General features: G+C 35.9%; 1 protein-coding gene across 1 annotated transcript in view; it reads left to right on the top strand.

The window, feature by feature from the left end:
• The window catches only part of TTC27 (tetratricopeptide repeat domain 27), a 133,443-nt gene that overhangs the window by 31,417 nt on the left and 89,502 nt on the right, over positions 1 to 12,524 (top strand). The window contains exon 8 of the mRNA XM_033011066.2: positions 1,909 to 2,021. Coding sequence (XP_032866957.1) covers positions 1,909 to 2,021 — 113 coding nt within the window. The remainder of the gene's footprint in view (positions 1 to 1,908; positions 2,022 to 12,524) is intronic.

The raw sequence follows: 12,524 nt of genomic DNA, 5'->3' as shown, positions 1-12,524 counted from the left end.
AAATTCAAAGCTTTGCTCACAGGTCAGTTTCTGTGAAAGGAAAATATCAGGCTTGAGGTGATGCATAAGGACTCTTGATAAGCAGTGGTATGTTAAAATAGTTCAATTAGTTTTAAAAAAATTCAGAGCTGTTTTTATGTTTTGGGGGAATGAGAAATTTCTTTTTAAATATAGGAATGAGAGGCATGCTTTAAAACTCTAGCATACTGTTGCAGTACTGTTCAGCTGATCAATATTCATAGTGAAGTTAAAGCAATTAGTGCTGTTTATACAGTCTAGATTTTAAAGATTATGTAGACCAGAAGCTGGAAGTATTTAACCAATTGCCTTATAAATTAAATTGTAATTTATGTTACATCTAATTAATTGGTATTGTTATACTAGCATAGTGCTCTGTTCTAAAATAACTTTCAGCTGGAAGTGGTAGATAATCCTTATATATGCTAATGTAGTAAGAAAAGAAAATTAAGATATTAAATATGCCTTTAAGAGTGGGAATATATTCATTATGCCCTTAAAATAAAATAAACTTGTTTTTTTCACATTCTCTATCAAATCACAGTTTAGTTTCATTTATATAGTGATAAAGTACTGATGATGAATGCAGATAACCCACTTTGAAGCATTCTTACTTGCTTTTTGTTCTTCTGTGGACCCTTGTTTTGACCTAGCTAATGGAAAATAGTCATTGGAAACAGCTGCTACTAGGACATTGAAGGGAAATGAACAGGAAGTTTGAAAAACTGTTAATATGAATCTATTTTCTGTTTTTAATAGATTGTAAAAACTACTACTGGTATCTAAAAAACAGTAACACAATAACTGGTTTAAGGACTGGTTTGTTTTGTTTTGGGGTTTTTTCAAGGGAAGGAGAAAGGAGTATTACAGCTATCTCCTTGCTTGCAGCCACAAGAGTCTTTTGTTGTTTCCAAACAAACATGAATTCTATGAACATAGTAATTTACACTTTTCAGCCACAGATTATATTGATTTCTACTTATTTCTTCTTTAAGTTAAATGACAGACAATGAACTTCAGGTAATGTACTTGCTTGTAAAATTTAAACTGAATACTCCTTGAACAATTTGTTCCAGAGGAAACTTGATGGAAAGTCACAAGTACTTCAGGAGTGAACATCTTCAGAATAACTCTTCTTGACTTTACCAGCACAAAGTATCTGGAAGTGCTGGCTTAGTGGGGGTTTTTTCAATCTGTTTCTTTAAGTTGCAAAACTCCTTTAAAAAAACAAAACAAATCAAACAAAAACAAACAAAAAACAAAACAAAAAAAAAAAGAAAAAGAAAAAAAAACAAAAAGCCCACCAAATATGAGGAGGACCCACTTCCCTGATAAGCAATTTAATTGTACTGGCAGAAAGCTTTACTTAGCTGCACTTCATTTGTACTTAAAAAGAAATCCATATGTTCCCAGAGGTCCACGGTCACTGGCCTGAAAACCTGCATGTTAGGAAAGTGTTTAACATAAATTTGTTTCAGCTTGTCTGTGTGTGTATAAAAATATATGTGTGTGTGCAAATATATATATATAAAATAGAGGAGGAAATTGTTGACAATACTGTGAGCACTAATTTGAAAAGGAAAAATCCCCTTCAGTCCTTATTAAAGTAGAAAATCAATATTCAGGTAACCTTAAAGTTGATCTGAATGCTGTTCCTCCTGCACGGCAACCAGTATACTTGTAACAAAAGTGGTTTGAGTGATGCTTCCTTCTACTGGCCTTGTCAGTTAGTTATTCTGTTGTAATCATGGTAAATTACTTTCCATTGTGTTGTTTTCTGATTTTAGTATTATCCTTTTTCAAACACGTCTTTTTTCGTGTTGTGAAGGCATAAATTTCTCTGCAATTGTTTCTGTCTATTTTAAAATTAATCTTTTTCTCCTTCAACAGAATTATGATTTAAATGATGATACAGTGCTTAATGAGATAAAACTGGCAGATGCTGATCAGTACCAGGTACCTGATTTGTGTGCAGAAGAGCTTGCTGTAATCCTTGGAATATGGTAAGTTAGTTCATAGTTACTAAAAAAAAAATACTGTATGAATCATTGTGATAATGAAGTGGTGAGTTGGTAGGACTTTTTTTCCCTTCCTTATCATATAGGCTGGCTAAAATGCTAAAAGATTTGTGCTATACAAATAGCATTGGATAGCATTTCCAGTTATCTCAGAGTGAACTTTGATGTCCAGTTCAGAATTTTAGCGGTTTCATTAATTGCTATATTGTTCTTTTATCCTGCTCCTTGTTCTTTGTGCCTCAGATTAATCGTGTTTCAAATGGTGTCACAGTGACCTTAATTACCATATGGTAATGACACTCTAGTAAATTTTGAAAACGCATTTCAGAGTCTGCAAAGGTCAACTTCCCATATGGATCAACCATATCTTTGAAGAAAAATGCTGCCCTGCTAATCAGTGCAATGGGACTACTTGTGTAAATTCAGAGCATCGATCGCTAGTTAAAAGCTATAGTACAAAGTCCTCACAGTTTTGCACCTAAGATATTTTTGGGGTTTTTTTTACTTTCCTGGCTTTCAGAAAGTACATGCTACATGGGGTTTGGAAATGGCACAGAAGAGCAAGAAGCAGCTTTAGATTTGAGGATCATAAGCTGTCTGCTAATCAATATCCTCATTTTCTGATGAAGATAGATCTTTTTCTGTAATGTAGTGGTCACAGTGTCTGAGTTATCACACAATTTTTTGTGTGATTTGTTTCTGAGTGACTTGTATGTTGAAGTAAAACTGGTGACTTTGCAGCTTTTTGCTTGTTTTGTAGGACAGGTTATAATACTTCTCTCCCCACTCACCAAAATTCTCAGTTATTTTTCCCCTTCTTGTCCCATAAAGTGCAGCGGAAATCATTAGTGGAGAGAAGATTGTTTCCTTTCATACACCTATTTCTCAGACTGCAGCTTTTGGAAGGGCCAGATACTTCCTTGGCTGGATAGTTGAAGTCAGGTGTGAAGTTGTATGTCTGTAGTTTCAGCTATGCCCTTTAACCATTCATGTAGTCAGGAATTAATGAGTGAAATATGTACTGTGGCTTAGTATTTTCTTTATTCCCTAAGTTTTAAACTTGTTTTCTTTTCAAGGCCACATCTAGATACAGTTTGAGGACAAAGGAGTGAACATTGAGTTTGAGATATATTCTTGGCTCAATCACTTTTAGTCTTTCACACTGATTCAAATCAAGGCAAATCCTTCCCCCTCCTGATCAACATTTTCACACACACTTTATTTTTTAACACAGTATTGTCTTATATACAGAATATATCATCCCTCCTGCCTCTACCCTCCTGAAGGAAATTTTAATTTGCCTATTGGTCTTTCTCTTTTTTCCTTTTTTTTAATGAAAAAGTAGAATTTGAATTTCACATTGGCTGGCTGCACAGTAGTTTTCTTGGCCACAGAGTGTCACTTCGAAACCACCACTGTTATGCTCTGAATAGTGGCTAGAAGTCATCTTGCCTGCAATCTTGTCCTGGTTGGGGCTGGACTAGAGTTCCTGTTTGTTTTAGTAGCTGGAGGAGCTGCAGCCCCCTGAGACCCCAGGGGCTCCCCAGGTCCCAGTGCCCTCACCTGTGCGTGGGGGCGGGGGGAGCACAGCTGGAGGGCTGGGCCCCGATTGGCCGATAGTCCATGTCATGTGACATTGTGCTCACTATATAAAGGCAGGAGTGGGCCGGGAGGGGCTCTCACTTCTGGGAGTGTGGCTGTGGGGCCTTTGTGTTGGGGATCGCTGGCCTGGAGCAGGCGGGTGTCGGTCGGCGGGAGGTGAGCAGTTGTATTGCACATTACTTGCTGATACTGCTGTCAGTGTATTATTCTGTTACTATTATTAAACTGTTTTTATCTCAACCCGTGAGTCTCCCTTTGCCCCTCCGATTCCCTCCCCATTCCCAAGTGGGGGGAGGGTGGGTGAGCGACTGTGTGGCATTTAGCTGCCAAGTAGGCTCAAACCACAACACATCTCTATGTATACATTATAATCCAAGTGGTATGTGAGTTTGGCAGGACGCAAGGCAAGAAGCTCATTTAAGAAACTAAAAACAACCAGCAAAAAAAAATAATATTCAGTGTTGCTCCTCCACAGGAATGGTAAATGCCACTCAGTGAGTTGGATAATGTTAAGCAACTGAAGCTATTTCAGTTGTAGATGGAGACAAGATTTGATATCCAGCTATATTCCAGAAGTATTAGTAGAATGCCAGCTTTGAGAACTGTTCTTCTGGGGGGATTTAGGATACAACCCTTGTGACTGACTGGAGTTTAGGTTTGGATTGCTGGCCATATACTTGGTGTCTTTTATCAGCTATTGTCATATCAATTGGCAAGAAGCATATACATGTTAAAGCATTTAACACTGGCTTTTAAGGATGGCATATTTCTCAGTCTTTAGCTATAGGAAATTCTTTGCTTTTCTTTCCTGCTTGAGGACTTAAGTTCTGTAGAGTAAATAGCTCATTTCATCATTAATAAGTTGGCTTTAGAATTCCTTTAAGTTTCCAGAGCTGTTCTAACTAGACTTTGTTTTAGGTCTAGCACCATCTTAATGGTATCTGTTGTTAACTGCCCTTGTCAGCATTGGATGTTTTTTCACATGCAAATAAACTTTCAGGCTGACCTGGTTTGTTGAAGAAAGGCAGCCTTTAGGTAAAAAAAAGAAAGAGTAAATGTGAGCAATTTTTTTCCTATACATTTCACTGGTTTTGCTAGTATTTGTTTTACAGCAAACGTCACAGAAATGCTCCTTAATTCAACAGAGATTTTTGTAGATAAATAATGTTGACTAAAAATCAGCAGCATACAGAAATATTTCTCAATAGCACAACAAACTGAAAATTGTTACAACTTTCAGAAACCACTTAATTACAATTGCATAGGATCCTGTGGAATTATCTGAATACACGTTTCTTACTGTGAAGTAAGTTTCATTTCGAGTAGCTTAAAATGATTAAGTGGCTAAAAGAAAGTACTATTACAGTATTAGTAAAAACATTTTCATCTTCTCCCCAATAACATTTTAAGAGGATATGAAAAATTTTTTGAAGTGTTGAAATACCTCACACCACCTGTCTTTACAAAAATCCAAGCAACATCTCATGCAGTATGCTTAAACCAGTTTGTAAATAACATGCATGAGTCTGAATCAATTAGATATTTTTTTTAAAACCTGTTACACTGATTTAAGGAAGAGCAACTTATTTATCAGTAATCCATCTATATAAAAAAGTAGCAATGTGTACTGTACCCAGCCAGTTCTCTCTGGGATCTGTAATTTGAGGCAGTTTCCTTTAAAGTGTTTGACTATTCTGATTCTTCTGTGCAAATTAGTTTTCTTCCAAATACTGAATGGTCTGTGGAACTAAATCTAAAAGAAAACCTTTGCCTCTTATGATAATGAAACTGTAGCTAAAACAACATGTAGAGAGGGGGAAAACCCCCCCAGCCTGCCTTGCTTACATAAAAGTTTCTTGTTCCATTGTATCTGTATAGGAAGAAAATGTCTAGAGGTGGCTTCAGGTCATCTCACTGCAGGAGTAATACAACCTAAAGAAAATATTTAAAGAAACTCCTAGGACTGCAGAAGCATCACTTGGCTATGACTTTTTTGATATTTTGTGTGAAAATAACTAGCCATGATGGTGTAAAATTTATTTTCTAGTCAAATTTAAGACTGCAGCCAAAACTTTGTATAGAGCCTCAAACCAAAATTTCAGAGGCTGTTGGAAAAAGATACTAAAGTACCAATTTAAAAAATAGAATAAAATAAGAATATTTAAAACCTCAACAATGGGCCAATGTATGATTTAAATAATGTGTTAATATAGTATAGATGCTAAAATACTGAGAAACTGGGAGGGGAGTATGTTTCCCTTGTCACTTAGAAATAGCCCAAATTAGATTGCTGTTAGAATGGACAACAGCAGCCGTGTGTCAGCAGCTTGGGAAGAAAACCCTTTCTCATCACTTGATTCACCATTTTTTAACAGGGGAAGGCTTTTAGAAATTAGATACTGCTGTAGAAAATTCCAAGAAAGCAAGTGAAATGTCCAGTGGCTGGTTATTTCTTAATCTTCTGCTGCCTCTTAAGGATCAAATCAGGTTAAAATAGCGTGTTACACTGGAGGTACCTTAGCTTAGCCAAAGGCTTATGAACAAGTCTTCAGCTGGTAAGCAAAGCATGAGGAAGCCAAACTTTTATTATACAGTAATACACTGGATAATAATATGTTATACATTTTACATAGTGAGCTGTAGAAGTGTGCTTGAAGCAGCTGCATAAGCACTAAATAGCATTAGGACTAAATGACTTTTAACAGAGTTACCACATATGAGCTTTTGAATCAATCGAGTAATTAGAAAAAAATCCCAATATACATGTTGGCAATGGAAATAGGGGAAACAGGAAAGCATTTAGCTGCTTGAAATTTAAGAATCTGACATTAGCTGTCTGTCTGTTCTCCAGTCAAGGGGAGTAATCAGCACCTGCAGAGTGTGATTCATTTCACTTCAGGCACTTATTTTACAATGGATTGAATCACATACATTTACCTGTGTTTTTGCATGGACTTTGAAGGAAGTATAGACAGTTAGCTAGGCTAAAGGCCTAAATTTTGCATGGTTGAACTTAGATAAGATGGATCTTATGCTTATTAAGATTATATATATGATTGCAGCCTTCTCTGTGCTTTATAGCAAGGTCATGCTATATTACTTGTATCAGAAGTACAAGGCAATGGCAGGTAAACTGTTTTCAACTGTTTCTCTGAGAGAGAGCACTGTCTTTTCCAAACCATTGAGACAGAAAAGGTTATGTTAAACTGACTTTGGAAGGCCAGAGCTTACACATGTTGCCCTATGAAAGTAAAAGCTATGAAATAAAATCTTGGACAGCATTAAAGGCAATGAAGGTTTTTCTGTTAAATACTTTTTGGCACTCTGGACCATCTTTATAAACATATAATGTAAGTATAAATTATTATTATTATTTTGAAACCAACCAATTACTGGTGCCAGACAGTATAGTGATCTCACCATCGTCAGTTAATGGATGTTTAGAATAATTGCTACAAAATATATTGCTGTGCACCAATACATACAGCTGTGTGAAGAGATCCCACTGGGGAAATGAACTTCCTGCCTTGCTATTCAGAATGCTCACATAAAAAACATTAGTCACTTGACATACCTTTGTGAAGCTTGGAAATGCTTGTAAAGTGATCAATTTGTTGGGTTTGGCTTCTTCATTCACAAAATTAACACAGCTGGTAAAACTGCATAGAAATACAGCAAATACTCATAAAAATGTCTATGTGGAAAGTCTGACCTATATATTCTTCATCATCTATCTCATACGAGTTAACTGCAGTATTAAGTAGTTACCTGAGGAACTTGAATTTGCATTGTTGACACTTGAAGGGAGGTAACATGCCAGAAAACAAGCAAACAAACTCAGCAGTTGTGTTCATCCATCTGGCTTTACATTCTGTCCTCCAGAGTGGCTGTGAGAAGATACCTAAGTGCGAATAACAGGGCAAGTATGTGTTGCTCACTTCTTCCTAATACTTTCACAGTCTCTAAACAGTGATTTCCTGAGCCTAATCTGGCTTGTTTGTGTGGCAACCCTCAATGGATATCAAATATTTGTTGTCTTCCACTGAGTCCGTGTAAATTTCTTGCATTGCTAGTAACCTTTGGCAAAGGTGTCTGTCTACATATTTTGTCTGCTGTTGAAAAAAACTTCCTCCAGGTAGTTTTGGTTGCCAGTAGCTTCATTTACTAACTTATTTCTCATTTCCTAAAAGTTTTTTAAATTGCTACAATGTCCCTATTTGGTTAGTTCTAGCCTAGTCAGATACTCCTTTTGTAGAAGTTGCTACATGTTTACAAGGCATAAAACATCATTATTCATCATCATAAAACAACAATTGTTCTATCTGTCCCTGAAATTTTTCCAATACCAAATTACTGCTTTTGAAATGAAAGGTGCAGGAACAGAACATACTATTCATGGGTGGACAAAAAGAGGCTTTATGTCATATTTTATGTAGGCTTTATGTTAATGATTTGTATACTTTATGTAGTATGCCCTAGTATGTTATTCTCTCCTAATTAATTACTCAGCTTTTTAATTTGCCTTTTTAACAGCTGCCAATTACAGAACTAATGTTTTCATGCAGCTGCCATGCTAAAGAGTTGTTCCTGAATAGAAATGATCAGATCAGAGCCTATAACTTTTTGTGAAGCTAGGGCTATGTTTCCTATTGTGGATTGCTTAGCATTTTTATTTTATTACCCTTTTGCTCTATCCTATAAGGTCTTTCTGCAGCTCCTTACTGTCTATTCACAGCCTTACTTCAAAGAATGTCATATAATTTGCAAGTTTTCTCACCTCACTGTTCATTTTCCAGTTCCTGTTTGTTTATTAATATTATAGTACACAGATCACAGCACAAATTTTATGCACGATTACAGTGGTGACCTTCTCCATTGGGATGGCTGACTATTTGTCTCATACCATTTCCTATCTTTTAATCAATTACTGACCTTTGCCAAGACATTCCCTTTTACCACATGAATGCACAGTTTCTTTGAAAGTCTTTCTTGGTGAGGGACTTGTGAAAAATTCTTAGAGATCCAAGCGGATTTCATCAACTAGCTTATGCGTATCTTCATGCTGGTTAAACTTTCCAAAAGCCCCTAACAGGTTTGCAATACAGGAATTTTTTTTTCTGATAGCTTGACTGAGTCTCCCCATACACACTGTATTTGTCCAGGTATCTTTAGTCCTTCTCTTCTAGAAGTCTCTCCTTACGTGCAATAGATACTGTGCTTACAAGTCGGTAGTTACACTGATCTCCTGACACCACATTTAAAGGTTGGCATCATTTTTGCTCTTCTTTTGTCTTCAGGCACTGAAGAAGTTTTAAATGAGGACTTATACACTATTTCTAGTGTCTCCGCTATTTCATCCCAAAACTCACTTTAAATATTTTTTTCTGAATACTGTTTGGTCCTGTTAACTTCTTAACATGCAACCTCTTAGTGTGCAACCTCTTTTGCAGCTTAATTTAGGAAAAACTCTTCTCTTCTGTGAATCTCTCCCTTACCCAAAAGGCTCTCTTGTGGGAATTGTACTTTGTTATTCTACAAGAAACGCTAATGCAATTAATTCATATAGCTTCTCTGCAGTGACTTTTATATCAGGGCTGTCATTTGTTTCTATGGACTCTCACGATTTTTTGTTCCTGATGAATTGGAAGAAGGATTTAGTACTGGTCTTGACTCTTTTGGTTAGTTTCTTCTTAGACGTTTTTCTTTGACTCCTTAAGTATATTTTTAAAGATACTTCATTATTATTATTTAATACTCCAGAGTTTTGGATCCTGTCTGTATTCTGCATTATAATACCAATTCAGCTATTTGAAGAATGCTGATTTGTTTTTAATGGCTTTTAAGAATGTTTGTTAACATTTGTCAACTTTGTTTCAAGAATTGATTTAGAAATGTCTGGTCATAACCCAAAAAGGGATACTTTGGAATGATTGCTATTAATTCTACTGGTACAAAGATTATAGTTTATTAAGTCCAAAACTATATAACTACTTAGTTAAGATGGATACCTTCTCCATTAGGCTGCCAATGTAGATCTGATTAGTCAGATTAAATAACTGGTTGTAAGTTGTAAACTATAGGCAATTAGCTTTTGCTGATTTACTAGAAAATAATTCTTTCTGCTGCAGAGTAGATCTTACTCTAAGGTTCTGTTTTATCCATGTAAAGAATGTCTATTTCTATTCATTTTTTTCTCTCCTGTTTCATTCAACTTGCTAAGATAGGACTCAAGAATGGACACAAAATACCTTCCAAAGTTGAATGATGCAGTTATTACTGTCTTCTCTTCATATTGTTATGAAAAGATACCTGATCAAAGATCCTACAGTAACAGATCCTAAAGTCCACTACGATTTCAGCTCCTGAAATCAGGAGAGAACTGCTTAACCTGTCCTTGAAATCAGAACAAATACAGGCATAGAAGTGGAATGCTTGTAGACTACGCTGACGAGAGCTTGACACAGTCATTAGACATGCTTAAAACCAAGCTTCAATTCTATTCTAGGTTTGGATTCATATTTAAAATATAGCTTTACATTTTATTCGATTCAGGCTGGAAAAATCATTAAAACAATTCCATTTTTCTCTTTCAAGGTTTGCATTACTGTACTTACGTGTCTTAAAGTGTTGTACTTGGATGTGGCAGAAATGGAAGTTAGAGACCTGTTTTAGCACTGCTTTGATCTGAAAGGACTATATCAATATGCTTCAAAAAGCTGTGACAGATCTATCTCAGATAAGGAGAGGATTAATCCTTTCTGCTTTTATCAATATATCTTTGGGATGCTGAAAAATAAGTTTCAATTTTGTCAATTTTAACTGTCCCTTCATTTACTCATGCTTTTCAAAAGCTGTGGTCATGTCACTTAATATTCTGGTTGTCTGCCTGCTGTGGTGTTCTTGTTATAATCTTTGAAGGTTTTTTGCTGCCTTTTTTACTTTATTTTTTTTCCCATAGATAGAGGAGAACCTTGTTATTTTCCACATGAATTCACATTTGTATGAGTGACTAGTGTTTAGTGACTTTAGTTGACTATCTCAAGGTGACTGTAAGTATTTCCGCTAGCAGCTGACAATGGACAGCTGAAGCAGAGAAATTTTTTATTCCTTTCCTGTTTTCATGAAAAATTTTCTCAAGGAAGGAAAAAAACAGTGATATATGCTACAGAATTGTTTCCTAGCAGTGTTGTCTAAAACTTTCAGAAAAGCTCATCTGTAACATTGGTATTTCTATGTGGGAAGATGGGAGGAAATGCAGTACTGTAATAGTTAATATACTTTTCTTTTTTTCAATCGGTCTCTTCATCAAAATTCAGAAACACACAAGTTAAATCAGGAAGGAGGAATAATAGTTAGCTTTCTGTATCGACAGTCTAACTTTACAGAATATAATGAGAATAAAATGTGTTGTCAAGGTCTTCACTTGCTTCTTGAAGCCCTTTTGCATCAGTACTCAACCAAAAGCATAGAAGATATTTCCTTGTGGCCACACTCATACAGGTTGCTCAGACTGAGAGCTCTTATGAAACATCAGCATAAATGGTATAAAGAATGTGTGGAACCTCCATCATGGGAGGCCTCTAGGAATAAACTGGATAAACATTTGTCTGAAGTTACAGAGGTTTTTAGAGCAGGAAGAAGAGTTGGAAGATCTCTCAAGCTTTCTTACACTTTAGAAATTGTTGTCTTTTAGCTACTCTGGTCATGTTCTTCCCTACAGTAATGTGCAAATCTTTTCATAAAAATTCTGGTCAGTCATGCCCTTCCCCTCTCACCCACCCACCCAATTTGCTTTATTTAGGTACCTGTGGTGTTACAGGATAAAACTGGTTGGTTAATTAATCGCAGAGGTGAAAACACCCTTTTCATGAAACCTTGAACCTTAAAGAACTGCAGTTATATAATTTCAGTTCAGGTTTAAGCAACCTACTTATGTTTATTTCGGTTCACACAGATGTTTTCACTTGCACATAAATCTCTCAGTAGTTTTAAAATATATGTACATTTTATTCTTTTGGCTTCTGTTGCTGTGAATAATCATCAGCTCTGAACCTGGTGTGCTTTTAGATTCATTATATAACTTCCATAACAATTTTAAATGTTACCATTTTAATAAATTGGGAGAGTAGCTCCCATATGCCACTTACTTTATGTGATAGCTATTTAAAAAAAAAAAAAAAAATTAGAAAATTCACTGTACACACTGACAATTTTGTTTACTTTGGGGTTTTGTAGTCATTTGTTGTCATTCTTGTCACCCCCAACCCTCAGAAATTTGGGGATAAGTTTGATGGGAAAGCATCAAGAACAGCACTATTAAAGAATAGATCCTCCTAAGTTACAAAAGAATAGGGGGAAAGGGATATTATCTCCTAATAGGGGGAGGAAACTGAATCTCGGAAGGGGGTGTAATTATGCTTTTGCTCTCTCTCTCAGCCCACCTGTATTTGGCTGCAGTCCTTTGAACAAATGCCATTTGCATTGGCAGAGTAGAAAGTTTCAAACTCATCCCTTAATTTCCTGAATGTTTCATCTGTACTCGTGCCTAGGCTGCTCTGGTTTGATGAATATTCGTGGTTCCTAAAGAATGGCCATTTTAGAAATGCTGAAGCAGTGCTCTCCAGAGAGAACTTTCTCTTCCTGTGTTTTTTTGTTTGTTTGTTTTTAACTCTGTTCCCCATATAGTAGGGGTGGAATTTTGAAGAGACCCATACTATCATGAATGAGGCTTGGCACTCTGCTAAACAGATAATAATTCTACTTATTTGTGTGGGCATGCAAAGATAAAGAGATAAAGAGTGCTTGAATGGCATCAATTTTCTGTTTTTCTATCCCGAGTACTTTGCTGCTTACTCTTAGAACTCTTTTATTATTTCTTAATACTTT

Source organism: Tyto alba, unplaced genomic scaffold (genome assembly GCF_018691265.1).
Source record: "Tyto alba isolate M040663 unplaced genomic scaffold, T.alba_DEE_v4.0 Super-Scaffold_16, whole genome shotgun sequence".
In the NCBI taxonomy this organism is placed as follows: Eukaryota; Metazoa; Chordata; class Aves; order Strigiformes; family Tytonidae; genus Tyto; species Tyto alba.
This window is presented reverse-complemented; position numbering and strand designations above follow the sequence as displayed.